The following is a 27992-nucleotide window of genomic DNA, read 5'->3' as shown; positions in this document are numbered from 1 at the left end:
TTTCTTAATGCCATGATTCTTTCCAAATGTAGTTTTTGTGTGAACCGGGTAACTCATCCCAACGATGGATGGAGTGACAACCTTCTTAAGGGAATGAGTCAATTTTTGTGTTTAGTAATAATTATAGTAGTAGTAATGAATAAAATGTCTAATCAAGTCATTCTCGAAAAAGAGTTATTCATAATTCATTCGGTACCAACATACTTAACTACGTGTTTATGGTTTGAAATAAGTTTTTTTTTTAAAATAGCTCTAGTTAGTGACTTTGAGACTCTTAAGTTGACTTTGGTAATCATCGAGTGGTTTATTGGACCATAGTGATCTTTATCTTGATTGTGGTTATTATAGTCTCTCGACTCTACCCTCTTTTACGGTCTAGTTGCGTGAGGGGTGAGGTGATCTTTTGTTGCTAGTCTAAGTACCCGTGCGAATGGTCTAGAACTTGCCCCGAATGTGCTTCAAGGCAAATGCTAAGTTTGCTTGGTTTGGGAAATGATTGTAGGACTTCCTTGGTTCCTTTGAGCTTTCTATTGCCAACCAATGTTGTTATCCCTAGTCAAACCCCTTTGAGCCTTGAGCCTTTCTCATTTGATAACCATGATATAAGCCTTTACCCATTTTGTCGTGATCCTCTCCTGGCACCCGAACCTTCCTTAACACTCTTGTGAAATAAGTGGCCTAAGGCATAAGTTTGGGGGGGAGAGTTGAGGAATTTGAAGAAGGTATCAAGGCACGAAAAAGAGAAAAGAATGATCTCTATGAAAAGAGAAAGAACAAAAAGAAAATGCAAGAAAGAGAATAAAAGAAAGGGTTGATGGATTCAAAAAGAGGTAATGATCCCTAACATGAGCATCAAGGGGGGAAAAGAATGAAATGCCAAAAAAAAGTGATGTCAAGTCTCTCTAACCTTAAGAATTGGTAATTGTGAGCCAGGAAATAAAATGTGGAGTGATTAAGGAAAGGTGTAACCACTTACCCATATGCTATCCTACCACAATCCAAAAGCCTTCATTACAACCCGAAAGAAGTCCTACTTAATTTTGAACTGAGTGAGCTTACATTAGTGGTAATCTAATTGAGGGGAAAGCCTATGGTACTTGAAGTCGTACTTGTGACATTCTCTTATGAGAGAAGAGTGAACCTTTCATGAATCTTAAGATTGAGTGCTAACTTTTGAAGTGAGCTTGCCAAATGGAAGGTAGAGGAGGAAGAGTTTGGAGCTAACCATGACCTACATGATAGAACAAGAGTCCTTGATGAGTAAAGTCAATTTTTGAAGCTCAAATGTTATGTTAGAACTATATGTGCATGATACTTGACTTGTTACTTTGTTTATAATACATGAGTATTGTAGGTAATTGTTTATCCCAACTAAGTATGGATGGCATACCATTGACTCGCTGAAATGACTTTGAACTCTGAGGAGGTGGGAACTAATCTATTTGCTTGGGGACAAGTAAAGACTTAAGTTTGGGAGAGTTGATAAGTGTGGATTTTGACCACTTATTAGTACCTTCTTGCTTTAGTTCTAGCCCGAAAGTGTTGATCTATGTTCCCAAAACTAGTGAAAGTGTACAAATTGCAGGAATGTCATTTGAACTCTAATGAAGAAATCCGGATAAAAAAGGAGTGTTCCGGCACACAAGGCAAGAAGGGGCGCAACAGATTAGAAGTGCGGTCTGTAGAAGAAAGTGAAGACTGCAGAATTCTCTCTATAGCCATAGATATGATGTAGAAGCCCATAAGTGATTGAAGAAGAAGTGCGCCCGCAGAACATGGTCGCACTAACATGAATTCAAAAAGTTCAGAGAGTGTGCAAAATGACCAAGAATGAAGCCTTGCCAGAAGTGCGGACTACACATGAATTGTGCAGCCGCAGAAGCTGAAGTGCAGCCGCAGATCAAATTGCACGGCTGCAGACTCAAGCAATGTGCGGGCACCCCGGCCATCGGCTCAAGAAGAACCTAGAGAGGAAGGTGAAGGAGTTAGCTTGCAGATGATTTTTGAAATGTTGCAAGCTCAGCAGGCAGCAATAGTGTAGTTGCAGACCTAAAGTCACGTCCCTAAAAGGGTCGAGTCCGAGAGGGTCAGAAAAAAACACTCATAGGGATGAACAAATTGTCATGGAGCCAAATGCATTCGGGCCCGGGGAAACTTCCAAGGTGATGAAGATGCTTGAAACGTTGAAAATCGGGTGGAGTCTTGTGACAAAAAGATAGAGGCCAACAACAAGAAGGTGGAAACTTACAATTCCAGGATCAATCAGATCCTGAGAGTGTCTCCAATATTGAAGGGGCCGAATTCTAAAAATTTCATTTAGAAACCTTTCCCCTCGAGTGCAGCACTGAAGCCAATTCCGATGAGATTCTGAATGCTCGACATTCCCAAGTATAATGGGACCACATATCCAAACGAGCATGTAACTCCTATATATGCGCAATTAGGGGAATGACCTGGAAGACAACGAGATCGAATCGGTGTTACTAAAGAAATTTAGGAAAACCTTGCCCAAAGGAACGATGATATGGTATCACAATTTTCCTCTAAATTCTATTGATTCATTTGCTATGATTGCAGATGCTATTGTAAAAGCCCATGCCGGCACCATCAAGGTCGAGACGATGAAATCAGACCTTTTCAAAGTCAAGCAGAGAGATAACGAGATGCATAGGGAGTTTGTGTCGAGGTTGTAGATGGAGCAAATGGACCTGCCCCCGGTTACGGATGATTGGGTCATTCATATGCTTACTCAAGGGCTCAACCCCCAAAGTTCCGTCGCTTCACAATAGTTGAAGAAAAACTTGGTGGAGTACCCAACGGTTACATAGGCCGATGTCCATGACAGGTATCAGTCGAAGATCAGAGTCGAGGACGATCAGATAGGGGCCCCCTCAGGGTTTGTTTACCCCAATAGGACAAATGACTTATCTAAGAGGACTATCGACCAGGAGCTAAGGCTGGTCCTAGATCGGTATCAGTTGTACGTCTCAGACAAGAGGGGAAACAGATCCGGCCACCACCCAACTAGGAATAACCGGAGAAATGATCAAGGATCGAGCAACCGGGGCTTGATGAGTAAAATCGATTTTGAAAGGATGTTCGGGGGTAGGGAAACATAGAGATTATCGGAGTACAATTTCAACGTGGATGTGCAAGTATAGTATCGGCCATAGGCCGCATCAAAGAGACCAAGTGGCCTAGACCACTTCAGTCAGATCCAGCATAAATGGATCACAACTAGGTGTATAAGTACCACGATATTCACGGGTCGACAATTGAGGGAAGAAGTAGCTCGATTATTCAACAATGGGCATCTTTGATAATTCCTAAGCGAATGGGCCAAAAATCATTTCAAAAATAGGGACGCTAACAAACAGGTTGAACAAGATGAGCCCCAACACGTGATCAACATGATCATTGGGGGAGTGGACGTCCCCAAGGGCCAATGATAGAACGCACCAAATTTTCTATCACAAGGGAAAAATGCACCCGGGATTATATCCCTGAAAGGGCCATCTCATTAAGCGATGAAGATGCCGAGGGCATCATTAATCCTCACAATGACACACTATAATATCTATGCTTATCAATAAATCTCGAGTAAACGTTTATTGATTGATCTAGGTAGTTCCGCCAACATCATCAGATGGAGGGTCATAGAATAATTGGGATTATTGGACCAAATCGTACCGGCGGTCCGGATGTTGAACAGATTCAACATGGCATGCAAGACGACGAAAGGGTTAAATAACTTTACCGATAAACACTATTGGGACCACCCAGGAAACAAAGTTTTACGTGATCGAGGGGGATATAAGGTATAATGCCCTGTTTGGAAGGCCATGAGTTCACAGCATGAGGATGGTGCCTTCTACCTTACATCAGGCGTTGAAATTTCCACCTCCCAGAGAAGTCAAAATAGTCTACAGGGAATAGCCGAACGCAAAGAAGATGTTCGTTATCGATGAAGTAATCTCGGTGCTCACGATTTCAAGATCAAAAAGCAGGGGACTGGCCGAAGAAAAGGAAATAAAATAGCAATCAATGATCCCAACCTCGACCGGGCCAGAAAAATAGGAGGAGCACATAGCGGACGAGGAGGATGATTACGACGTCCCGAGATCTTTTATAGCACCCGATGACATTGATGTCACTAAGTCAACAATCAAGAAATTGGAGCAAGTTATACTAATCGAGTACCTACCGGATCGAAATGTATACTTGGGCACGAGACTAACTCTTGAGCTTGGAAAAAAACTTATTGATTTTCTTAAAGCTAATATCGATTGTTTCTCTTGATCCCAATTAGATATGACGGGGATCCCACTGGAGGTGACAAATCACAAATTGAGCCTGGATCCAAAGTTTCACCTGGTCAAACAATAGAGAAGGTCGCGGTCTGAGATCAAACACGCGTTCATCAAAGATGAGGTATCTAAATTTTTGAAAGTAGGTTCCATCCGGGAGGTTAAATACCTGGATCAGATAGCAAACATAGTACTTGTACCTAGAAAAGGAAATAAACATAGAATATGAGTATATTATAAGGATCTAAACAAGGCGTGTCCGAAGGATTCATTCCCTTTGCCTAACAATCGAATGATCGATGTGATGCCGGACAGGAGATACTGAGTTTTCTTGATTCCTATTCCGGGTACAACCAAATTCAAATGGACCCGAGCGATCAAGAATAAACTTCTTTATTAACCAAATTTGGCACCTACTGTTATAACGTGATGTCGTTTGGGCTAAAGAACACCGGTGCCACGTACCAATGCCTAGTTAACAGGATGTTCAAAGAACAAATAGGGAAATCAATGGAGGTTTATATTGATGATATGTTGTTAAGTCCTTGCGAGCAGAGGACTATTTGAAACATTTGCAGAAAACCTTCGACATATTGAGAAAGTACAACCTGAAGCAAAACCCGGAGAAGTGTGCTTTCGGGGTTAGCTGGGGCAAGTTCCTCGGGTTTATGGTGTCCAACCAGGGAATATAGATCGACCCGGACAAAATAAAAACTATAGAAGATATCACCATAGTTGACAACACTAAAGCTGTACAAAGACTAGCCGGACAGATAGCTACATTGGGCCAGTTTATTTCAAGATCGTCGGACAAGAGCCACGGGTTTTTCTCATTATTAAAAAAGAAAAACGACTTTTCTTGGACCCCGGAGTGCCAACGAGCTTTAGAAAGAACTCAAACGATACCAATCAAGCCCGTAACAGTCTCTGAGGTGGCGGTAAGTGGTGTCCTGGTCCGACAAGAAGAAGGTACGCAATTTCCTATTAATTATGTTAGTAGAAGCCTAGGCGATACCGAAACAAGGTATCCACACTTAGAAACATTAGCACTCGCCTTATTAAGCGCATCTAGAAAATTAAAACCGTACTTTTAGTGTCACCCCATATGTGTCGTGACTTCATACCCGTTGAGAAATGTTATGCACAAACCTGAGCTCTCGGGTCGGCTGGCAAAATGGACCGTAAAAATTAGCGAGTACGATATCGAGTACAAACCCCGTACCGCCATAAATCTCTGATTTTGGTAGACTTCGTAGCCGACTTCACCCCGGACTTAATCCCCGAGATTGAGAAAGAATTACTGCTCACCTCGAGGACTAGCTCGAGGATCTGGACCTTATTCACGGATGGTGCTTCTAACATAAAGGTGTCTGGGATGGGCATAGTATTAAAACTACCTACGGGTAACGTGATAAGGTAGTCTATTAGAAATGTAAAATTGACTAAAAACGAAGACGAATATGAGACTATAATTGCAGGTCTAGAACTGGATAAGTGCCTGGGGGCCGAGGTGATCAAGCCCAAATGTGACTCCTAGCCTGTTTGACCAAGATCTTTTTGGGCCAAAAGTGTTTTTAGTCAAAAGTGTTTTTTTCCAAAAGTTGAGGTGTTTGGCCAAGCTTTTGGAAGGAAAAAGTACTTTTGAAGAGAAGCAGAAGTGGTTTTGGAGTAGCAGAAAAAAGTAGTTTCTCTTCAAAAGCACTTTTGAGAAAAATACACTAGCAGCATTTTTTAAAAGCTTGGTCAAACACTAATTGTTGCTCAGAAGTGCTTTTCAAATTAATTAGCCAAACACAAACTGCTTCTCACCAAAAATACTTTTGAGAAAAGCACTTTCGAGAAAAAGCACTTCTCAAAATAAGCTGATCTTTGCAGTTTGACCAAATAGACTATCCTATCCTTGGCGTCGACCAAGTTAACGGGATGTTTGAGGTAAAAGAGGAACGGATGTAGAGATACTTGGATAAGTTGCATGTGACATTGCACTGATTCAAGAAATGGACTCTACAGCCCGTACCCCAAGATCAAAATAACAAGGCCGATGCGTTGGCCAATTTAGGGTCGTCAGTCGAATTTGATGAATTTGACTCCGGAGCAGTAGTATTATTGATGAACTCAGTGGTAGAAGAAGGTCACATCGAGGTAAATTCAACAAGCTTGACATGGGACTGGAGGAGCAAATATATAGACTACCTTGAGAAAGTGAAATTGCCATCACATCCCAAGGAGTCAAAGGCCCTTCGTACTAAAGCTGTCAGGTTAAGCTTGGTCGAGGGAAAATTATACAGGAGATCCTTTTTCGAGCCACTATCTAGGTGCTTGGGTCCGGGGGAGACCGATTACTCCATGAGGGAAGTGCACAAGGGTACTTGTGGAAACCATTCAGGAGAAGAGTCCTTGGTTTGGAAATTGATCAGAGTCAGTTATTACTGGAATGAGATGGAGAAGGATGCGAAAGACTTTGTTCGAAAATCTAACGAATACCAAAAGCACGCCCCGATGATTTATCAACCAGGGGAGATGCTTCACCCAATCATATCGCCTTAGCTGTTTATGAAATGAGGGATGGACATCATCGGTCCCTTGCCATGGGCACCCGATAAAGCCCAATACATACTACTCATGACCGATTATATCTCCAATTGGGTCGAAGTACAGGCGTTCTAGAAGGTTCGGGAGAAAGAGGCCATCGACTTCATCTTGGATCGTATATTATGCCAATTCGGGATACTAGCCAATATCGCTTGCGATAATGGGAAGTAGTTTATCGGAGGCAAGGTAAGTAAGTTTCTCGAAGACCACAAAATCAAAAAGATCTTATCAACACCTTACCACCCTAGTGGAAATGGTCAAGCATAATCAATAAACAAAACTATACTCTAAAACTTGAAGAAGAGATTGACCGATTTGAAGGGAAAGTGGAAACAAAATTTTGCTCGAGGTCTTGTGGGCATATCGAACGACTTTGAAGTCGAGCAATGGTGCAACCCCATTCTCTTTAGTCTTCGGCATGAAAGCTTTGATCCCGGTCGAAGTAGGGGAACCAAGACTAAGGTTCCAATATGCTACCGAGAAGTCAAACAACGAGGCCATGGACACGAGCTTGGACTTATTGGACAAAAGACAAGAAGCCGCCTTGGTTCGATTAGCGGCCCAAAAATAGAGATTGGGGAGATACTACAACTAAAGGGCTACCCTTTGACATTTCCAAGTCAGGACTTAGTATTAAGGAAAGTTATTTTTCACACCAAAAAAACAAATGACGGGAAACTAAGCCCGAACTGGGAAGGACCGTACAAAGTTGCTAGTATAATCGAGAAAGGTTCATATACGCTCGAATTAGGGAATAATGTACAGGTACTGACCAACTGGAATGTGGCGCATTTAAAAGGTACTACTGCTAAGGTACGAAGTTTCCTTTGAAATTTGTTATGCTTTGGGCTAACCCATGCAGGTACTCGGTCGAGGTTAAATTTGACAATTAGGTTTGAAAGCACGTATTGCACTCTTTTTCCCTTAGACCGTTTTTTTTCCCGAATTGGGTTTTACGGCAGGGTTTTTAACGAGACAACAGTAAAATGTGCTACCTTAGTTTTGAATATCAGGGGTGATGACCACCCGTAGTGGATTGATAGTATTCGATTCCTCACGGGCTTAGTCTCGAGTACGGGGGGAGCCATTACGCCCCAAGTCAGGATCCTTAGAAGGCATTTTTTATTTGATATTAAAAGACAAGGCTTTGATATTAGAATTCATTGTAAGGGCCAAACAGTCAAACGAACCATGCCCGAGTAGCTCATACTTACCGTGGCAGAAAGCTTTTGTGCCATCGATCATGTATTATGCATGTAAGCAATGAAAAGAAATTTGCCCTTTATATTTCATCACTTTACATTTGTATCAACGAAATATTCGTTAAGTTCTAATAATGGGTTCAAAATCCTAGAGCCCCAGGCCTCCCCGAATCAGGGACTACTGTCCGATAATAAGATCAGACAACTCGACTATCGAATCCCGGAGGCACCGAGCCAATTTGGCAGAGCCCGAACATGAAAGTCTACGGCTAACATAAAATGGCTCAAAGATGTCCAAGTCCGTATGTAGAAAGTAAGGTCCTTACATATAATTAAAACCTATGAAAAAAGGCCACCCACGATAAAACATCATCGTATCCGATTGAAACATTCAATCATTTTAAAGAATCTATTTTTTTATAAAATATTCTGAAGCCAAAGCGACTCAGAGTTGTTATCGAAACCAGGCCTCGTTCAGGCCCTGGGGAAATGGACACCCTAAATTATGTCCAATTTTATGCTAAGCCACTAATGACATTTTTTAAACAAAGTTGCAAACGGATCTTGAAAAATAAGAGACACAGTGTAGCCGAAGAGAAAATTTTCTATATATGCCAAAAGTATTTACAAAGGCACGATAAAACAGCCTCAAAATAAACAAAAAAAATGTACAAAAGAAGACAAAAAATAAACTAAGGCATCTCCGCCTAGTCTTCACCAGAGCCCGATTCGCTGCATGAACCCTTGGGCTCGGCCTCAAGCCTCTTAGCCTCTTCGATATCAGCCGATAGATCGAACCCTCGGGCATGAATCTCCTTGAGGGTCTCCCTCCGGAATAGCCACTTTACATATTCGGCCTTCGTTACTCAACTGACCTCGGCTATCTCCACGTCGTTCTTGTATTGGGATAGCATATCCTGGACCTCGGAGGAATCGGTCGAAGCTGCCTCCAACTTGGTCTTTAACGTGGTATATTCCTGGTTGAGGGCATTCAATTCCGAGATGGACGAACCCAGTTATGTTCGTAGATCATCATTTAGCCGAGACCACTTGTCGGCTTTATCCTTCATCACCCTGAGCTGGTCCTTGTCCAATTCCAACTCCTCTTTAGTAGCCTCCTTTTTCGAGGCCAGAAGATGCATCTTGCTCCTTAGCGCCTCGGCCAAAGCATTGAGCTCGTTCATCTCATCCCGGAGTTGGTCGATCAGGTCTATCTTCTCTTGGACCTACGAGGTTACGGCGGTAGATACTATGCTTAGCCTCACATTATTAATCTCAAATATCCTTACCTTCTAATATAGAATGGCATGCCCCCGTTTCACCGACGAGGTCTTCTTTTGAGTTTTTCCAGCTAAGCCTGGAGAATGGTAAAGTCATTGAGGGCCTCGTCTTGTTGCTCACTGAGAGCTTTGTACATGTCCTTCTACCGGACCTATTCTTTAAGCTCGAACTCGAACTGACTCACCTCCATTCGGGACCGATGGAAGCTCTCATGATGAAGCACCGAGGCTTGAGAAACAAACTTATGAGATCATAAGAATACACTAAGGTAATGGACCCTTCAGAAGATATAAAGAAAGAGAAGCGTACCCCGTTCAGCGCTTGTTGTGCCTCGTTGAAGAGGATCGGTGCATCCACCTCATTCATCTTTGCCTAATCCTCTTCGGTCACCAAGCAGCCAAAATAGTTGGCAATGCCAACCGCTCTGTACAACACCCGGGTATTTGCAGGGATCGTAAACATGATCGCTTTTTTGCGATCGGTATCCACGCTCAGGGCAGGGAACTGCTTCATCAGCTTTAGGCTCGAGCTCAGCCTGCCTAACTTTGGTAGCACATCTTTTTTCTGAATCTCCAGATGATTGAACCCATAATAGTCCTCCAATGCACCGATGTCCATGCCATCAAAGAACAAGTTGAGGGCCTCATCTGCGGCCCGTGATATTTTGGTTGGTTTCTCCTTGAGGGACTGAGCCTCGTCAAATAAAGACTCAACGTGAGTTAGCGACTCCGGGATGTTAATGACATCGACGGCTTATCTCGTCTCCTTTAGTAGCTTTCCGAGAGGTCGTAGCCACTAGCTTTCCTTCGGGCCCAGGGGTCAAAGAGGGTTTGGCCTCTCAATCACTTCCCCTCGATGTTGACCGCTCTTCTACATCAACGGTCGGCCCATGGGCGATAAATTCTAAGTCATCGTCTTCAGGGTAGTCCCTGAGCCGAAAAAGGGAATCGGGGTCTGGTACCTTGGCCCGGGTACTCTTCTTGTTGCTCTTTCGGACCCTGACCGTGGCTGGCCCTCTTCTTCTTGGCCTCGCTGTACGCATCCGGGGAACCGGAAGGCCCCCTCCTTCTTCTATTTTTATCCTCCCTCTTCACAACTGCCTCAGGCTATCCCGAAGCGGAGGGTTTATCAGGCGAGGATGGAGCCTCGTCCTTGTCCACTGCACGGAGTTCAGTGGTCTTGGACAAACCTGTGGAAAGGATGACAATTGAATAAAAAAGGAAACTTGATCGGGGGTGAACACTCACCATGGGAACGGCCTCCCACTTACCTTTTAAGAGTTTGCACCATTCGCGCTCGAAGTACGATGACGTTTTACAGATCCCCTCAACCCAGTATTTGAAGCGGGGAACTGCATTGGGGACTCGAGCAACCGCTACATGACGATAGAGCCAAGTGATGAGAAAGAAGAACAAAATTCGAAACGTATTCTAAATTCTCAAAAGGAGAGAAACTTACATGATAGGTTCCACTTTTCAGGGAACGGCAGGAACTCGGGGAGAATGAGATCCTCGGTCTTTACCCGAACAAATCTCCCCCGCCGACCTCAATCCCTGTCTTCATCATTGCAATCAATGATCGAGAATGGAGTTTTCTATGCCCGACGAGCAAGCTTGATTAGTCCACCTCGGAAGATTTGGGGACTGTAGAGGCAATACAAGTGGTCGATAGTAAACCGAGGCTCCTCCGTGTTATTTCAAAGTGACGGAGGAGGATCATGACCCTCTAGAAGGACGGGTAAATCTGCCCGAGGTAGATCTCGTACCTCTTGAAGAAGTCGAGGACTATTGGATCCATCGGGCCAAGCATGAAGGGGTACGTATAAACACTTAAACACCCCTCCACATATGTGGTGATGTCCTCATCGAGGCCTGAAACGACCACTTCCTTGCCTTCCCACTTACAGTCCTGCTGAACCGTCGAGAGTGTGTCCTCAGTAATGGAGCATATATATACCTCCACACCTCCTTACCTTGATCCCCTTGCTTGGAGGCTTTTTTGACCTTGAACTCGTTCTTTATAGAGCATCCTCCAAGGATGAAATTCTTTAGAGGGGGGTTCCGGGGCTGCTTCAGGTACGACAACCTCGACATCCGTGCTCGGGTTAGAAGTTGAAGGGGTGGCCTATTGAGGTATAGACTTCGAAGTTTTCGCCATCGAATTCTGGGAATATGAATGTATAAAGATGAAGGTGTGAAGGTTTGAAGGTCAAACTTGAAGATTCAAGGACAAAATATGAAGATTTGAAGATGGGAAGATGAAGATATGAAGATGTGAAGAATAGTGTATGAAGATTTGAAAAGATTATGAGCAAGTAAAAAGTTGGGGGTAACTTAAGAAGGTTTGAGATCGGAAAGTAAAAAAGTGAAAAAAGGATCCGAAGCTTTTATAGGGGGGGTAATTAATGCGTGACGTTTCACGTTCGAGGGCATTCAAACAGCGGTTGACACGTGTCCAAAATCAGAACGACGCGATTGATGAGACGTTTCACTGACTCATCGACCCGATTGCAGCATACGGAGGAAGGAACCAAGGTAAATTAATCACTTCTCGTCGCTTCGATAGATCTGCTCTTCGAAAAGTTAGGGGACTATCTGTGTACGGGTAAAATCGGGGATAATATTACTCCCGATTCCCCAGTAAAGAAACGAGAGAACAGCATGATCTGATGCAACCTCGAGCGAAGTCGAAGGGTCCCTCGTTTCGGAACCCGGGGAGGACGAACGGTGCATCCAGGATCAGGTACGGCTAAACAACGGATCCGGGACAATTGAAGTTTCGGGACTAAGGAAAAAGAGAAATTGTTAAGCATGACGAGCAGGGAGCCGTAATATTTGCCCTCAACTGGATATTACGGCACAAATCCCGTCCAATATCAATTGCGGATCGATATTTACCGAAAAGAGAAATTTTTTACCTTATTTAGATTTGTACTAGGATTGAAATTCCCCTACTATATAAAGGGGAGAACTTTTTTATTTTAAACTTGTTGGCACGCATATCAAAGCAATAAATGTTCATTTTTGTCTTCTAGTTATTATTCAAAGTGTTCTTCAGATACTCTTTTCTTTAATTGCAACCAAGCTCATATCGAGGGCTCGGTTGGAGCCAGTTTTCAGTGTCCAACTTAAAGCTAGGCCTGATTGTTCCATTGCGTTTGGTTTGATCGTTTATTCTCTCTTTAATTTAGTTATCTGTTGTTGTTAGATCATTCGTATTAAATTAAATCACGTGTCTTTTAAACCGCATACAAATTTATTTGTTACTCATTTTTAAAGGTAAACAATCTTTAACAGAACTCCACTCTTCGGGTGATTCTAAACCATAGTCAAAAGCCAAAGAGTAAATCTAGTTTTTTTTTCTCGAAGAATTTGAACATATGAAGTCCATCCATTTCATATTGTAGGTGCGTTAATGGCAAGATAAACTACGAAGGATTTGCTAAAAAAAAAGGGTAACATATTCACTTTTTTATTTTAATAAACTTCAAGCTAACGAGGTTTCTTATGCAATAAAGAAGAAAGGGGGGGGGGGGAGACAAAAGAAGAACCAATCTGGTTTTACCAAAATATAACCCTATAATTTGGTATGTATTGTAGCTGCTCTTATGCTTTAAAAAAAAAAAAAAAAAAGTTGGTCTATAATGGATAACCAGAAAGGGTATATTAGGTGAATCTGATTGGTTGTCGTCTCCGACTCTCCTCGACCAAATGCAATATACTATGGTTATTTGGTTGACCAAATCAACTTATATTCTCATGCTTTTTAAATATTTTAATTAAAAGAATTCCTAGGTATCATGATACAAAAGATCAAGAAAAAGAAAAAAAAAAAATCAATACCAGGCTTATTCATGCATATTATTGTCTAATCGATCATTTAATCAAGAACTTTGTCATTTGTCTCCCATGAATCAATTGATTAAGAATTAAACCTCATTTTATTCTTCTTTCTATATTTTCTATGTCTAGAAGTGGACCTAGTAACATTGATCAACTCTCTAGAGGCAAAAAATTTGCTAAGTTATCCCATACTAAGATAAGGAACCATAATATATCAATCATCTGTTATGCGATTAAAAGAGTTTAAATTATATGCATTAAATGTCAAAAGAAATTTAACATTTCAGATAACTACAAGTAATTGTTCATATATTCAGTAAAACTAATTATCTAGAAAATAATAGAGACAACTTGCAATAAGTTAAAATTTTAATAATAATATAAAAATTAGTTTACGCTATCAGAGTATATAAGTTAAATTTTTGAAAAAATGAGTTAAAATTTGTAAATTAAATAGCTGAATAAAGACCGAATCAAACATCATTACTTGTAAAGCAGGTTCTACTTCACTAGACCAAAAAAGGTGAAAATATAATATTTATTTTAATCCTAACTAAAAAGCTACCAACTCCATCTAGTTGCATTGAACACTATATATACTCATGAACACCATCTCAAATATTTCATCAAAACAAATTCATTCTTCTTACATATTAAAATTTCTTCTATATAACAAGTCTATAAAACTAAAATTTTGGCAAGAAATGGTTAAATCAGTGAGCTTTTTTATGGTCATATCTCTTCTTGCTTTTGCACCAATATGTTTCTGTAGCAAGAGCAATTATTATGGTTACCTATACCCACAATTTTACGATTGGTCATGCCCACAAGCTAAAGAAATCGTCAAGTCTGTTGTTGCTAAAGCTGTAGCCAGAGAAGCCCGAATGGCTGCCTCTTTGCTGAGGCTCCATTTCCATGATTGTTTTGTCAAGGTAAATCATATCTCTAAGACTAAAGATTAATGACTCTTAGTTAAGTGATGGTAAGCTTATTGTAAGTATGTGAACCGGGCTTCACGGACTCTCCAAGATGTTGCCGCATACGTGCCGGATCCTCCAAAAATATACTACTTTTGAAGGATCCGGCATGCATCTAGCAACATTTTCAAAGAGTCCGAGCAACACAGGATTTAAGAAGAATTGAATTCATGTAGATATTATTAAGTAGCAACCACGTAAGAGTTTCTATTTTATTTTAATGGTGATATCCATAACAACTTGCGCGCACCTTGTGTGTTCAGTTTGGTAAACTTGATAAAATCAATCTTTAAAGTTCTTAGCATTGAACTTGCTATATTTGCTTATAATACTTTTGAAACAATTAGTTCAGAATTTAATATTTGTTGATATTTTAGTGATTATTCACACATATATATCTATGTCCTATGTCGAAAATATTGGACTCAATTGAAGAACATATATAGTTTTAGCAACTCTACTCACCAAGACTTAGAACAAACCCGAAGATATCAATTAACATCTTTTGTCTCTACTTTTTCATTACTATGATCATGTAGGGTTGTGATGCATCACTACTTCTGGACAGCAGTGGAACCATAATAAGTGAAAAGATATCAAACACCAACAGGAATTCAGCTCGTGGATTTGAAGTAATTGATGAGATTAAATCAGCACTAGAAAAGGAGTGCCCTCAAACTGTTTCTTGTGCTGATATCTTGGCTCTTGCTGCTAGGGATTCTACAGTTTTAGTAAGTATACAACCACATGAATCCTAGCAAATAATTAAATAAGTTGATGAAAGTTAATAAATTTGAGCGTATGTTATTTATCTATACAGGCTGGTGGACCAAATTGGGAGGTTCCATTGGGAAGAAGAGACTCAAGAGATGCTAGCTTAAGTGGCTCCAACAATAATATTCCTGCTCCAAACAACACGTTCAATACCATTCTCACAAAATTCAAGTTAAAAGGACTTGATCTTGTTGACCTTGTTGCTTTATCTGGTAAAAATCATTCCTTAACTTTTACCTAGACTATGTATTACAGAGAAGACTAGAGGTGGCAAATGGTTATAAATAGTCTGATTTACAACGGGTAATTGAAAAGTAGTCAAATTTTCAAAATTAATCAAAATTTAGTTACTTTTTCATGTAAAGATAAAATTTGAACAAAAACACCCTTAAAAATCCAAAACAATTCCAGCATTATAATACGCTGAAGTTTGAATTATTTACATATGAAATTCCAGTAAAATGTGCTAGAGTTCCAATATAATACACTGGAAGTTTATACGTAGGAGCTCCATAATCCAACATATTATGCTGAAACTTTCCGTATTTTAGCTAGGGCATTTTTGTCCAGATTTATTTTCGTACAAAATAGTGGCTATTGTTCAATAACTTTGCAAACGCTGACTATTTTCAATTACTAGTCCGAACATTGGCTAGTTCATGCTATTTTCCTAATTTGGACATGTCAAAATGGGTCAGATTGATAAAAGGGTCATGATGGATTATAAGATAACCTGCCCAATATACCCAACTCCCATTCTTTTTTATTTTGCTTTTTGAAAAGAAAAAAAAAGTAAATAAATGTATTTTTAAATAATAAGCTTAATTTCTTCCAAATATACATAATCCCCGGTTTTCCAATTTTCATTTTTTATGTTTCAATTTGAGTTGCATTTTGACCAGTCGAATTACACTATTTTGATTTGTTTGACCCAATAGTTTAATTGATGAGTCATTTCGGGTTCTAACATGTGCGGTCAACTTAACAAACGAGTCATAACCTAACTTATTTTTAAACTTAGACGTGCATGTTACTAAAAATCGATTGATTTTGCTACCTCTATGTATCACGAGAAGTAAATACTAGAAGAAATTTTTCTACAGGGAGCCACACAATTGGAAATGCAAGATGTACCAGTTTCAGGCAAAGGCTCTACAATCAATCAGGCAACAATTTACCAGACTATACATTGGATCAATCATATGCTGCTCAATTGCGGACTAGGTGCCCTAAATCTGGTGGTGACCAAAACTTATTTTTCATGGATTTTGTCTCCCCTACAAAATTTGATAACTACTATTTCAAGAATTTGTTGGCTTCAAAGGGCTTATTTAATTCAGACCAAGTTCTTGTGACCAAAAATCAGGCATCATTAGAATTGGTGAGACTTTATGCAGAAAACAATGAGCTTTTCTTCGAGCAGTTCGCAAAGTCTATGGTTAAGATGGGAAATATCTCACCTTTAACTGGATACAGAGGCGAGATTCGGAAGAATTGCAGGATGATGAACTCTTAAATATCACAATATTCAACATCAGCCTTGGTGTATTTTTATGCTTTTCTTTTAACATTATTTCCAGAATTTTCTTTCTGTTCATCTTGGATTGTCCTTTTCATAGTGTGCTAAATGTTAATGAATGGATTCATAGACACTTGTTTGAAACACTTACTATCTTTGCAATTTAGTGAATAGCAGCAATTTTATCATTTAGCAGCCATCACACTTCATCTTAATATAGGATAAAAGTGAATCAAGACATGGAAACGAAGATCATATTTAATACACAGTTAGATGGACATAACTGGTAAAGTTGCTGTTATATGACCAGGAGGTCACGGGTTCAAGCCGTGGAAACAGCCTCTTGCAAAAATGCAGGGTAAGACTGCGTACAATAGACCATTGCGGTCCGGCCCTTCCCCGAACTCCACACATAGCGGGAGCTTAATGCACCGGGCTGCCCTTTAGATGGACATAATAACAAGATAAGGTCAATAACAAAACATAAGAAGGGAATAACTGAGACAAACTTATTCCTCAGTAAGATAAACAACCAGAAACAATACATTATTCTGAGTGCTAACTTATTGCTGATGTCAGAAGGATTCTTGGTGGGGTCTTATTGAGACTGCAGTGTATAACTTATATGGTACATAATATCTTGTACATGCAGCACATAAGGAAAACCATCTTCATTTACAACTAATGGACAGGAAAGGCCAATTTGCACACTCGTACCATGTGCAGGCAACGATCCTGGATATTCAGAAAAATTTCTATAGCATTTGATTTCAAGTATGCAATCGAGTTATAATGTTGCCGCAAGTGTCGAATTATACTTGTTACACCTTATCATCATGGAACCACCACCTGGTTTCCTTCGGTGATCTGCCATTTCTACAGTTCTTTACATAACGATCATTATCGTCAGGGAGTTGCTGCACGAATAATTGGAATTAGTAAGGACTAAAGTTAAACTAGCAGGAGAAGCTCAAAGGAAGAATTTTTGTGGATTGCATATTTTTCAGAGAATGCCGTACAAATGGGCGATGGCATACTTGGCATAGTATAAAAGACCATTAAAAGCAGCTCAAATTGATGTAATAGACGCAACAAAAGGTACCTTCGCAGTTGAACTTGACAACATGGAGAGAAGGCTAATGCATATAGAACTAACAGTCATGGCAGGTGACCACGAGTCATACAAAATATCTGCAAGATAGGAAATAGTTATTCACTGCTGCTTTTACAGATACAATAACAACAACTACACCTTATTCCCAAACAAATTGCAGTAGAATCCTCACAGACCATAATTCTCTATTTAAATTTATCTCAGCCTCTCAGGCCAACATTATGCAGAATAAAAATAAAAATAAAAAGTACCAGAAGTTCTCTACATTTCGACAACTAGTATAAGAATCTCTGATAAGGCTAAAAGACTCCTAGAAAACGTAGGACATAAAGTAAACAAACTAACGTGACTAAAATATATTCTCAACTAATTGATATCCCCTATATAGATCTTTTTCTTTCACTGTCCCTTTCTGTAGATGATGCTTTTTGCAAAGGAAACATCTAGTCAACTGAGCACGGCCTTTCTACTTTTACTTCCACAAATTAAAGGCAAGCAAAGAAACAAGATAACTCGATACTGAGTAAGATGGCATTCCTCTTCCATGCCTTATGAATCCAGAGGTCACGTATTGATAAAGTAGCCTGCTGACAACACCTGTGATGAGCCAAGTGTATCTCTCACATCGTCGAAAAATGAGGAAGCAAGTAAGAACTGGATCAAACATGACCGAGAAGACAATTAAATGACTCAATAATACATTTCATTGCACCCCAACACCAACCCTGACTCTATCCTGTCAATGCTCGTAAAGCCTTCCAGATCTCTAATTCAACTTCTTAAATACTAATTTCATCCGCAGAGCACCATAGTCTTGAACTAATTGATTCATTTCAGTAAGCTCTCATAATAAATTCTGAAACCTAATTTGGTGCCATGTGATAATAAAATTGCTGGAATTGGCTCACAAATCACTTAAAACAAAGTCCATCTGTAAAAGAAATATTTGGGACTGCGCTGAACCTAAGTTGTAGGATCAATATTAACTCTAATTCGCTACTGAGCATTATTAGAAATGAAAATAAGTGGCATAAGGTCTTCAAGAGATATTGTAGGATCTTAGTTAATAAAATAATATGTTTTAGGGAAGTTATTTGGGAGGCTGCATAATGCTAACGTAACGAAATTCAGATATGGGAAGAATGAGTGAAGTAAATTTAGTTGTTTTCATCGGGATTCTGTTCCAGCCAAATGAGAAGTTAAAAGAGCACCAACTTTTGCCAGTCCTAACTGGAATATGTTTATGACAGTTGGATAGAAAAAATTATCCTGGTCTTTTCTAATTTAAAGAAACCGATAAGGCAGATTGTCACAAATGACATTAGCCAGCTCCCAAATAGATTAAGAAGGCTATCAGTACTTCTTATGACTCTTCCAAGATACAATGATACAAGAAACTAAAAGTAGATACATACCCCTACACAGTATCCTTGTATTATAGTCTGAAGGAAACAGTTACAGAACTTAACTCATTTCTCTCCATCAATCTGTAAATCTTATGCCATGCTTGATGCCAACAGTTATCTCTAAGTTTCACACACTTATTTAATTAACTTTTGACAATTGAAAGATGTATCTTACGGAAACTTATCATGTTGCTATATCACTAAATATCTTATGCCTAACGTTAACTACAATAGCGCCTTCGAAATTTGCACAGGAATGAATAGACTTACAAACCACAGCAAAAATGTTCCTTTCACAGGCCAAGCAATAAGCTGGTCACTCATCTTGGAATGCAATTTAACCCAAGAGAAAACAAGGAAGGTGGGGGACAAACTAGCAGTCACATGGTAAATAAGAATTTACTAAAGTATTCTTTTAAACATCATTCCCACCAATTATTTCTGGTCTAATTGGTAGGCGTTTGGTTTTAATCATAAAGGGTATACATCACAGTGACAACAACTTGAATAGTTGTCTTAGTATGAATATCTTTGTCTTTTTTAAACATACAGTACTAAAACATTATACAAGGATACAGACCTAAATTTAAGTTAATACTTGAATAGCTATCTTAGTATGAATATTGTTGTCTTTTTTAAATATACAGTACTTAAAAATCATACAAGGATACAGACCTAGCTTTAAGTTAATACATACCGCCCGTCTTATAAAGATTACAGCTAACTTTAGATGCTAATCAGAAGATAAAAAAGAAAGAAGAAAATCAAGCTTATTCATGAACTTATAAGTGAACTTTGTCCTGTTGGTGGAGGCATGACTATAACATTATTCAAAGGATAAAGCTACTGGAGAACAACTTCCATGAGACAGGGACACAGGGCGATTAAAGGCAAAATCAAAGATTTCAACTAAATTATGCCTCCTAAAAGATAAGCACCAAGTGTATGGTGTAGCAGTTAATGATACCAGGTAATTTCTTCTCATATGTCTAAGGCCTCATTTGTTTTTATTAAGATTAAGACGTCTGAATCTGAATACACATCTGAATATCAAGATGTGTATTACGATTAAGACATCTGAATCTGAATACACATCTGAATATATTAAGATGTGTATTAAGATCTAAATAGAAATAATTAAGATTGTTTGATTTTTAACATCTGAATGTATAAAATTTATCTTTATTTGAAAATTAATAAACATAAAATTCAAATGAAATACTAACTAATCCAATATTCTATCAATAAAATATATTATTTTTTAAAATATGATAGTTATTGGTGGTGATGGCTAACGGGTGAATGCTAATTAAAGGCGGTGGTTTGTGATAATTTTGGTTGATGATGGTGGTTCGTGCTAGTAGCTAGTAGTGATTGGTAGTGGTGGCAATTATGATTGAGGATGGTGGTGGTGGGCGGTGATAGTTAATAATGGCGGGTGGTGGTAGTAGTTGTGACTGAGGAAGGTGGTGGGTGTGTGGTGGTAGGTTAAAATAATGGGCAGTTCCGGCTGTGGTTGTTGATGGTGATGGAGTTTTCAGTTGTGGTAGTTGCGGTGGATGAGTGTTAATTGTGATTGAGAATGCTATATGGTGGTCGGAGTGGTGGGGATAGTGGGTGGTGATGGTCGATAATGCTGGCGGCTATGATTGAGGATTATGGTGGCGTGGTGGTAGTGGTTGGGGTGGTGGTGGTGGTGGCATGGTGGTAGTTGATAATGGTAGGCAGCGGCGGCAGCTAATAATGAATATGTGATAGCATCTTAATGAAATTAAGTCTCTGTTATAGATCTTAATCATACAGACCTATTCAGACTCATTAAGTGGTTGTGAAGTAAAAAAAAACACACTTAATAATTAAGATTTGAATAATTAAGATTCAGACTTTAAAAACAAACGCACTTAATGTCTGAGATCTGAATGATTAAGATTCAGACCTCCATTAAGTGCAAACAAATGAGGCCTAAACCTTGGTGGTAACGTCACTCGGTACCTATGTTGGTGGAAGACAGCAGGTACCTGATGAAATATTCAAGGCGTACACAAGTTGGGTCCGACATTACCATTATCCCCAAAAAAGGTGGAAAGTAATAAGGTACATTTACTAAATTAAAGAGAACCTTATTTTGGAATATGAGAGGGATAGCTGCTACTAAGAGTTGGTGTTTTGTATTCGCCTTCTTAAGAGAGAGAACTCTAGAAAGTTAAAGAGATTAATAAGGCAAAGGCGTAGAACAAAAACCAATATTATGCCTGAAAAGAAACTATATGAATGAATCAACAAATATTACTGGGACATAAATGGGAAGCGAACTCAATAACAAAAGCACCCAACCTAAGTGAAAATGCTGATTGACATTGCGCAACAATCTACCATTCGTACCAATTATCCACCAAGTTATTTTGGAGCGTTGAGAAACCTATAGTTCCTGGTGTCTATTCGTTAAGTTTCAACAGTCATATCAAGAATCATTCACTATATGATTGCCAAGGATTTTCATTAGAAGCTTCATCTCATGCATTCCAAATTAAGCCCTTAGGCTCGACCAGTGACCAAATCAATAAATTTCTTGGTGATAAGAAATAGAGGAGACTTGAGCCGAGTGAATAAATACCTAAACAGATGTGCCCGTTGCTATAGATATGAGGGTGCATGGGAGCTGGAGGCACAAATATCACCTGCATCAATATAGCCAGCCGTAATTAGTAGGATAGGAGTTTCAATCAAGAACATTAACAAGAAACAACATCTTTCATCCAACATGAGAATATCATTGAATAGTGTCGACCATTAAATATACACCTGGGGAGCTTCCATAGGATAATGTTCTGGGAAATCAACTTGCAGCTGATAAGTTTCATTAGCATATAGCGTTCCAGGAGCACCATTCACGTCAATCACCCACCTTCTCAAAAAGAACCCACATCAATCAAAAGTTATTGCAACCATTTCCTCATCTTCTAATAATAAAATTAAGAGCAAAACTTGGTGTCTTTGGTATGAAGTTAATGTTCCATTATCTTGTTACCCTGAATTGCAGAACATGTTATTCTCAAAGGAACTCTTTTTGGTGATTCTCCACCAAAGGAAAAATAAATTCCAACCCTTGTGGGTGAAAGTCATCTACTTTTAACAAATACATCAATTGTTAATTAGATCAGCACAGATACATTGTTATCAATCTTTCATACTGAAAAATATCGCCAAAACACTATGGGGTCTTTTCATCTAGAAACAAGTTTTGCAGAGATTATAATACATGGATTAGTAATAAAGAAATTGTAATACATAGTATATTTTTTATCGGGCATTTATTTCTTTATACTAAAAAAGGGATATATAGGGTGTTGATAATGGGTTAATGGAAAAGAAAAAGGGCAATTTTGTGTTTTAGTTTTTAATCCATGTATTCCCTCCGTCCCATATTACTTGTCCACTTTCTTTTTTACACGCCCCTTAAGAATTCATAAATAAGAAGGGTAATTTTTACTAATTTACCCTTTTAACTCTTTTAATACACTATTTATGTGGCCTCAAACTAATCAACTCAAGCTAATAAAGTGTTTCCAAATCATTTAATTGTAAGGGTAAACTGGGAAAAATTTAATTAATTCTATCTTGGTTTTGTAAATTGACAAGTAATTTGTGACAGATATTTTTAGTATTTTGGACAAGTAATATGGGACGGAGGGAGTATTACTTAATCCATGTATTTTATCTCTTGCTATGTTAGGCGGTGGTGGAGCCACCTTAGTCTAAGTGGTGTCCTTTTGCCGAAAAATTACACTGTGTAGCTAAGTCAATTTCTTTTTATGTATATATACTATATGTTGAATCCCCATAGCTTCTTCTTTACTTCTTGAAATTCCTGACTCCGCCACTAATATTAGGTATAAACTAATACATGAAGTGGTGTATTATATTATATCAAAATTAGCTATACAACATTCAAAAATACAAACCAAATTTTACACCCTATCCTCCACCTTTACAAAATACCACATGTCAGCTACCTTTATACACAACGAGACACTGAAAAAATCTGTGAATTCCAAAGTAAACCATTTCTCAAAATACAAAATATTTTCTATGGAAAAGGTTCCAAATTCTCAAATGAAAACACAATAATGAATTAATCTTATCCAAAGTTCATCCAGTTACATGGAAAAGAGAAATTTCAGTGACAGAGATTAAAAAATAGTAATAATAAAAAGGAAAAAGGAAAGACCTTTGAAGATTATCGGAGGGTTTAAGGTTGAAACCAGCAGGGGGATTAACTTGCCACTCCACTAACTCTTTTTGGAGTCGATTGCATGCTATCTTGCTTAATGTCTGATTATTGAATTAATTAGTATAAAAATCAAAATCACATTAGTTTTTTGTGAAATATAAAAGAAAGAAAAAAAGGAAAATATCAAAGAGAAGAAGAAAACCTTGGGAGAGGAGTGAGCGGCGCTGGTCATGGCTAGCCGGGATATATCCATGAAACAAAAAAGAGGAATATGAATAGCTTGATTTTTAAGTCCCAAACTCCCCCGTTGAAGTGGGAGTGATATATACTAGTTTGAATTAGCTCATAATTTAAGAAAGAAATAAGCATTTTAAGATTTATAATTTTAAAAATAGTATAATAATTACTCCTTCCGTTCACTTTTGTTTCTCTACTTTCTACTTTGCACTCCCTTTAAGAAAAAAATAAATAAAAGTATATATTTTACAAAAATAGTATAATATTGTACGTACTATTTATGTAAATTTTCACAAATATATATTTATTAAGATAAGGTACACGCGCAACATGCGTATCCTAATACTAGTATGAAAAATGAATACATAGTGAAATTGAAATTATTATGTTGCAACTCTAATCCCCGTGTATGTTATTTTGGCCCAATAGCGCACTTTTCATTCACCTACTTTATTATTCACCTCTTTCACTCCCCTTTCTGGCTTTTTCCTCTCTCTTTTTTCTTAAAAGAAATTTGCTGTTATGTTGTAAAGTGCTTTTATTTAATGCTTAATTAATTTTTAATTTTTTAATTTTTTATTTTTAAATGCTTAAAATAATCAAAAGCAGTACTCACTCCGTTCCAATTTATGTGAAAATGTTTGACTCGGTACGGAGTTTAAGTAAAAAATGAAGACTTTTGGAATTTTTGGTCCTAAACAAGTCCAAATGGGGCCCAGAGTATTTGTGTGGTTATAAAAACTTCTCATTAAGGGTAAAGTTATAACTTTAAGCTAAATTGTTACCAAATTTAAAAAGGGTTCATTTTTTTTGGAACGGACCAAAAAGAAAATAGGTTCACAAAAACTGGAACCGGGGGAGTAATACTAAAGTAAGTTGCGCAGCCACCGCCAGCTCCTTTGACGCAGCACAGCAAATGATTTTTAATCCAAATGAATACAAACTTAAATAATTCCAACTATAACATACATATTCTGTCATAGACACCAAACCTAGCCAATAGGCATTGAATGAAGAAATTCCAACCAAATATTTTTCATTTAACTACGGGGAGAAGTGAATTCAATACCTGATTCGATTTTTATTCTTATATATGTAATTTAAGCAGCTATTTTTTTTCGTGAATATCTTAAATTATGCTTTTCACAAGTTCGGCACGCTAGGTATATTTCCGTTTGAGTTAGGTGCTTCTACTAAACAAAATGAAAATAAAAAAACGAAAGCTATGACAGAGCTTAAGATTTGAGATGTCATTTTACCTAAATATGTAAAAGGATTATCTTGTAGCAAATTCACGAAATTACTCGTAATTTGTTCATTTGGATGCAGTGGCGAATTCATAACAGGGAGTCATTAGATTCTGCTCTTTATTTATTATGACAACCAGTCAATTTTCCTGCGCTTCGCACGGTATTTTGGTAAATTTAGAAATATCCTTTTCATTACTTTAGTCCAGATATATATAGAAGAAATAACTTTTTCATGTTAAAATAAAAAAAGACAGTCTTTTCAAGGTATATATGTGTGTGTTTGTGTGTGGGGGCGTGAGCGTATATATGTAGAAATGTGTGATTTACAGATAAGTAGGTATTTTCATTTATCATAGTGCAAATATAATGCATCTTGCATAAATTCATTAAAGAAGCTTTTCGAAGATAGTATAGTTGATCTTTCTGAAATCATTAATTGAGACATTGTAAAGAGAAAAAGCTCATGCGAAGCTAAGTTTCATTGTTGACACGGGGTTCCTGATGCTTGTAAGGATTTTTAGAAAGGTAAATTTCATCATTAAACTACTAATTACCATACCAATAATAGTATTTATTTATTTCTTTTGTGTATTGAGAGTAAAGTTATACAAATGAAATATACACTTATTTAGTTAGCAGCAAAAGTCTTCTTAGGCAACAAACCGAGCTAGCATATGGAAGTATGCAACCATGTGTAATAGTTACACCAGGAACGATCTTTTCTGCTTCCTTGTTCTTCCTCACAATCAAGAGTAGATGCCCTAAAAGTATTCTGTTGCTCTTGTTATCACGAACTGCATCCCAAATATCAATTCCACCTCCTATAGCCATTCATCAGAAATTAAGTTGAAGAACAATATCATAGAAATTATATCCAGACCAGGATTTCAAATCCCTTTTAAACAATAAATTAAACTTACACTTGTAAAATGCAAAAGCAGTAAGTACAAAGTTGAGTTTATGATTTATAATAATATTGAGTTCATCCAACAATGGATCAAATTGTTAACCTTCTTTCCTCTACCTACTCAATTGTTTCAAAAGCAAATCTCACCCAGTTTACTGTATTTTGTATTATTCGAACTCATATATGTTCAAATAGATCATCCACAAAATCAAAATCAAATAATGAGAATTTTATATAGTAGAAGAGAAAATTCTATTTTCCTTCCTTTTCTTTGTTTCTTTTGGTGGAATTCATTAGTTGAGGAAAGTAGAATATATCGGAGGGGAAACAGAAAAATTCGAAAAGGCGGAACTTTGTTGTTGTTTTCTTTCCACTTGGCAGAGATATTATGCCGCTTGTCGGGAAACTCGCACCTTCCGATATGTATACGATCTGGTTGTAATTTTACTCCAAATACATCTTTGGACAGAGATGACTGTGGAGATTGCCGAAGAAGAGAGAATTAGTTATGTGAACAGTTGAAAAAATATTTGTCATTCAAGCATTGGTGTGTGAAAATGTTTACACATGACCTCTGATTTTCTAACTTTACCATGAAAAAACAATAACCGTTTTATTTATCTAAGAACGTTATTAAGAACCATCATTCCTTTTCGTGAAGAGTTGCTCCCTTCTCGTTTTCATCTTATTTCCCTGTAGTTGTTTCTGGTCACTATTTTCCGAGTTAGTAAATGAAGCGTTACAAACTTCTGGGTTTCTTCAATAAGATAAAGGTGGCTTTTGGGAAGGGGTTTCTATAATAAGATAAATGAAGAAATAGGAGAAAACACCAAAAATTGCGTAAAAAGATAAATAGGATTGCTTGCCACATCACCAGGCCAAGGTCCCTCAATTATATATATATATATATATATATATATATATATATATATATATATTAATTTCAAGTAATATTATGATATATAATGTACTTCATCCATCTCATAATATCTGTCATGATTTTCTTGTACACGCTCCTTAAGAAAAATTAATTAGGATAGGATTTTGACTACTTTACCCTTATTCATATCTTAATATTTAGTTTTTCTTCATTGATATTTGAACAAAGTTATCCATAATTGAAGTGGTTGTAGTCTTCAAGGATAAATATTACTAAGGGTAAAAAGGAAAAAAGATAATCAATTTTGTCTTGAACTTCTAAAGTGACAAATAATTTGAGACAACTACTTTTAGTAACCATGACTCATAATATGAAACGGAGGAAGTATGTAGTTCGAGATAGAAACTGATTACCCTCAAAATCGGATAACAATTGAATTTGTAAGTGGTTTTAAGGATACGTGGATTAAATTGACACAAAGCGATAAATTAAATTGCAATTGAGATAAAATATGATAAAGTAAATTCAAACCACACGAATTGAACAGTTACAGCCTTGGGGGAGGGGGGGAGCCACCCTTGAACAGAATGCACTTTGATCAGTGTCAAGACATAGTTGAATAAGAGCTTAAAGAGAAAATAACAGTATATTGCTTCTGAATGTGTGTTATAATATTGTTTTACAAGTAATTAGACCCCCTTTATATAATAGTGGAGTCCTATATTAGGTACAACTCTATAAAAAGCAAAAATTCCCTAATTAACTGATTACTGATCTCACATCAGCATATGTCGAGATCTCCGTCGTGATATTAGGTCGGTTACTGATATCACACGACCTTCTGTTGGTCGAGTTTGACTGCCTGACAATGTTCTTCGAGGTTAATCAAGGTCAGGACCGATCTGAATCATGTCCCCAATATTCTCGAGAGCAGGTGTTATGGTCCGGACTCAGAATTGTTGAGGTCCCTACCTCGGTCTAGGCCCCACAGTTATCATATCTCGAGCTTGGCCTATCATGTCAGAGACCGGGATATACTTCGAGACCGATTTTACCCGTATACAGATTGTTCCCTCATTTTCCAGAGAGTAGACGACGAGAAACGATATGAGCTTCTGATTCTCACCTCGATACCCCGCTTCAGAAACGACAAAATGGACGAAACGTCTCGTCTGTCACGTCTTAATGGCATTAAATACTTGTCAGTTGCTGGTCGGCCATTCCTGGACGCGAACCGTCATTTGAAAACTATGAATACCCCATTCTTCATTCATTTAAACTTTACATCCAAACCTTTTACCCTTGTTCCTAAGAAATCTTTATATTTTCTGGCACTTATATTCTATTTTTTTGAGATCTTTGTGAGAACCATCAAGTGTATTCCTTCAACTTCCTCTCATTCCTCTTTTATCCTCCATTTAAAAGAAAATGGCGAAGACTTCAAAAATAGTTCCCCAAAAAGAAACTCCTTCT

At 38.0% G+C, this 27992-nt stretch overlaps 2 protein-coding genes across 2 annotated transcripts; one reads left to right on the top strand and one right to left on the bottom strand.

Annotated features, from left to right (window-relative positions):
• Positions 1-13868: 13868 nt before the first annotated feature.
• LOC107824082 (peroxidase 72-like) lies at positions 13869-16627 on the top strand. The gene is made up of 4 exons (XM_016650803.2): positions 13869-14156; positions 14741-14932; positions 15022-15187; positions 16079-16627. Exons 1-4 carry the CDS (start codon positions 13929-13931, stop codon positions 16489-16491), a joined length of 999 nt encoding a protein of 332 aa, XP_016506289.1. The 5' UTR covers positions 13869-13928; the 3' UTR covers positions 16492-16627.
• A 365-nt stretch (positions 16628-16992) lies between these two features.
• Positions 16993-23582, bottom strand: LOC107799066 (putative ubiquitin-conjugating enzyme E2 18). The gene is made up of 6 exons (XM_075242326.1): positions 23448-23582; positions 23243-23346; positions 21817-21919; positions 21629-21692; positions 17597-17685; positions 16993-17411 (listed from the first exon to the last, which is right to left on the bottom strand). The coding sequence occupies exons 1-6, from the start codon at positions 23496-23498 to the stop codon at positions 17316-17318; spliced, it is 507 nt and encodes a 168-aa protein (XP_075098427.1). The 5' UTR covers positions 23499-23582; the 3' UTR covers positions 16993-17315.
• Positions 23583-27992: the final 4410 nt, after the last annotated feature.

Source organism: Nicotiana tabacum, chromosome 21, assembly GCF_000715075.1.
Source record: "Nicotiana tabacum cultivar K326 chromosome 21, ASM71507v2, whole genome shotgun sequence".
In the NCBI taxonomy this organism is placed as follows: Eukaryota; Viridiplantae; Streptophyta; class Magnoliopsida; order Solanales; family Solanaceae; genus Nicotiana; species Nicotiana tabacum.
Note: the sequence above shows the minus strand (reverse complement) of the source record. Positions and strands in the feature narration are given on the sequence as shown.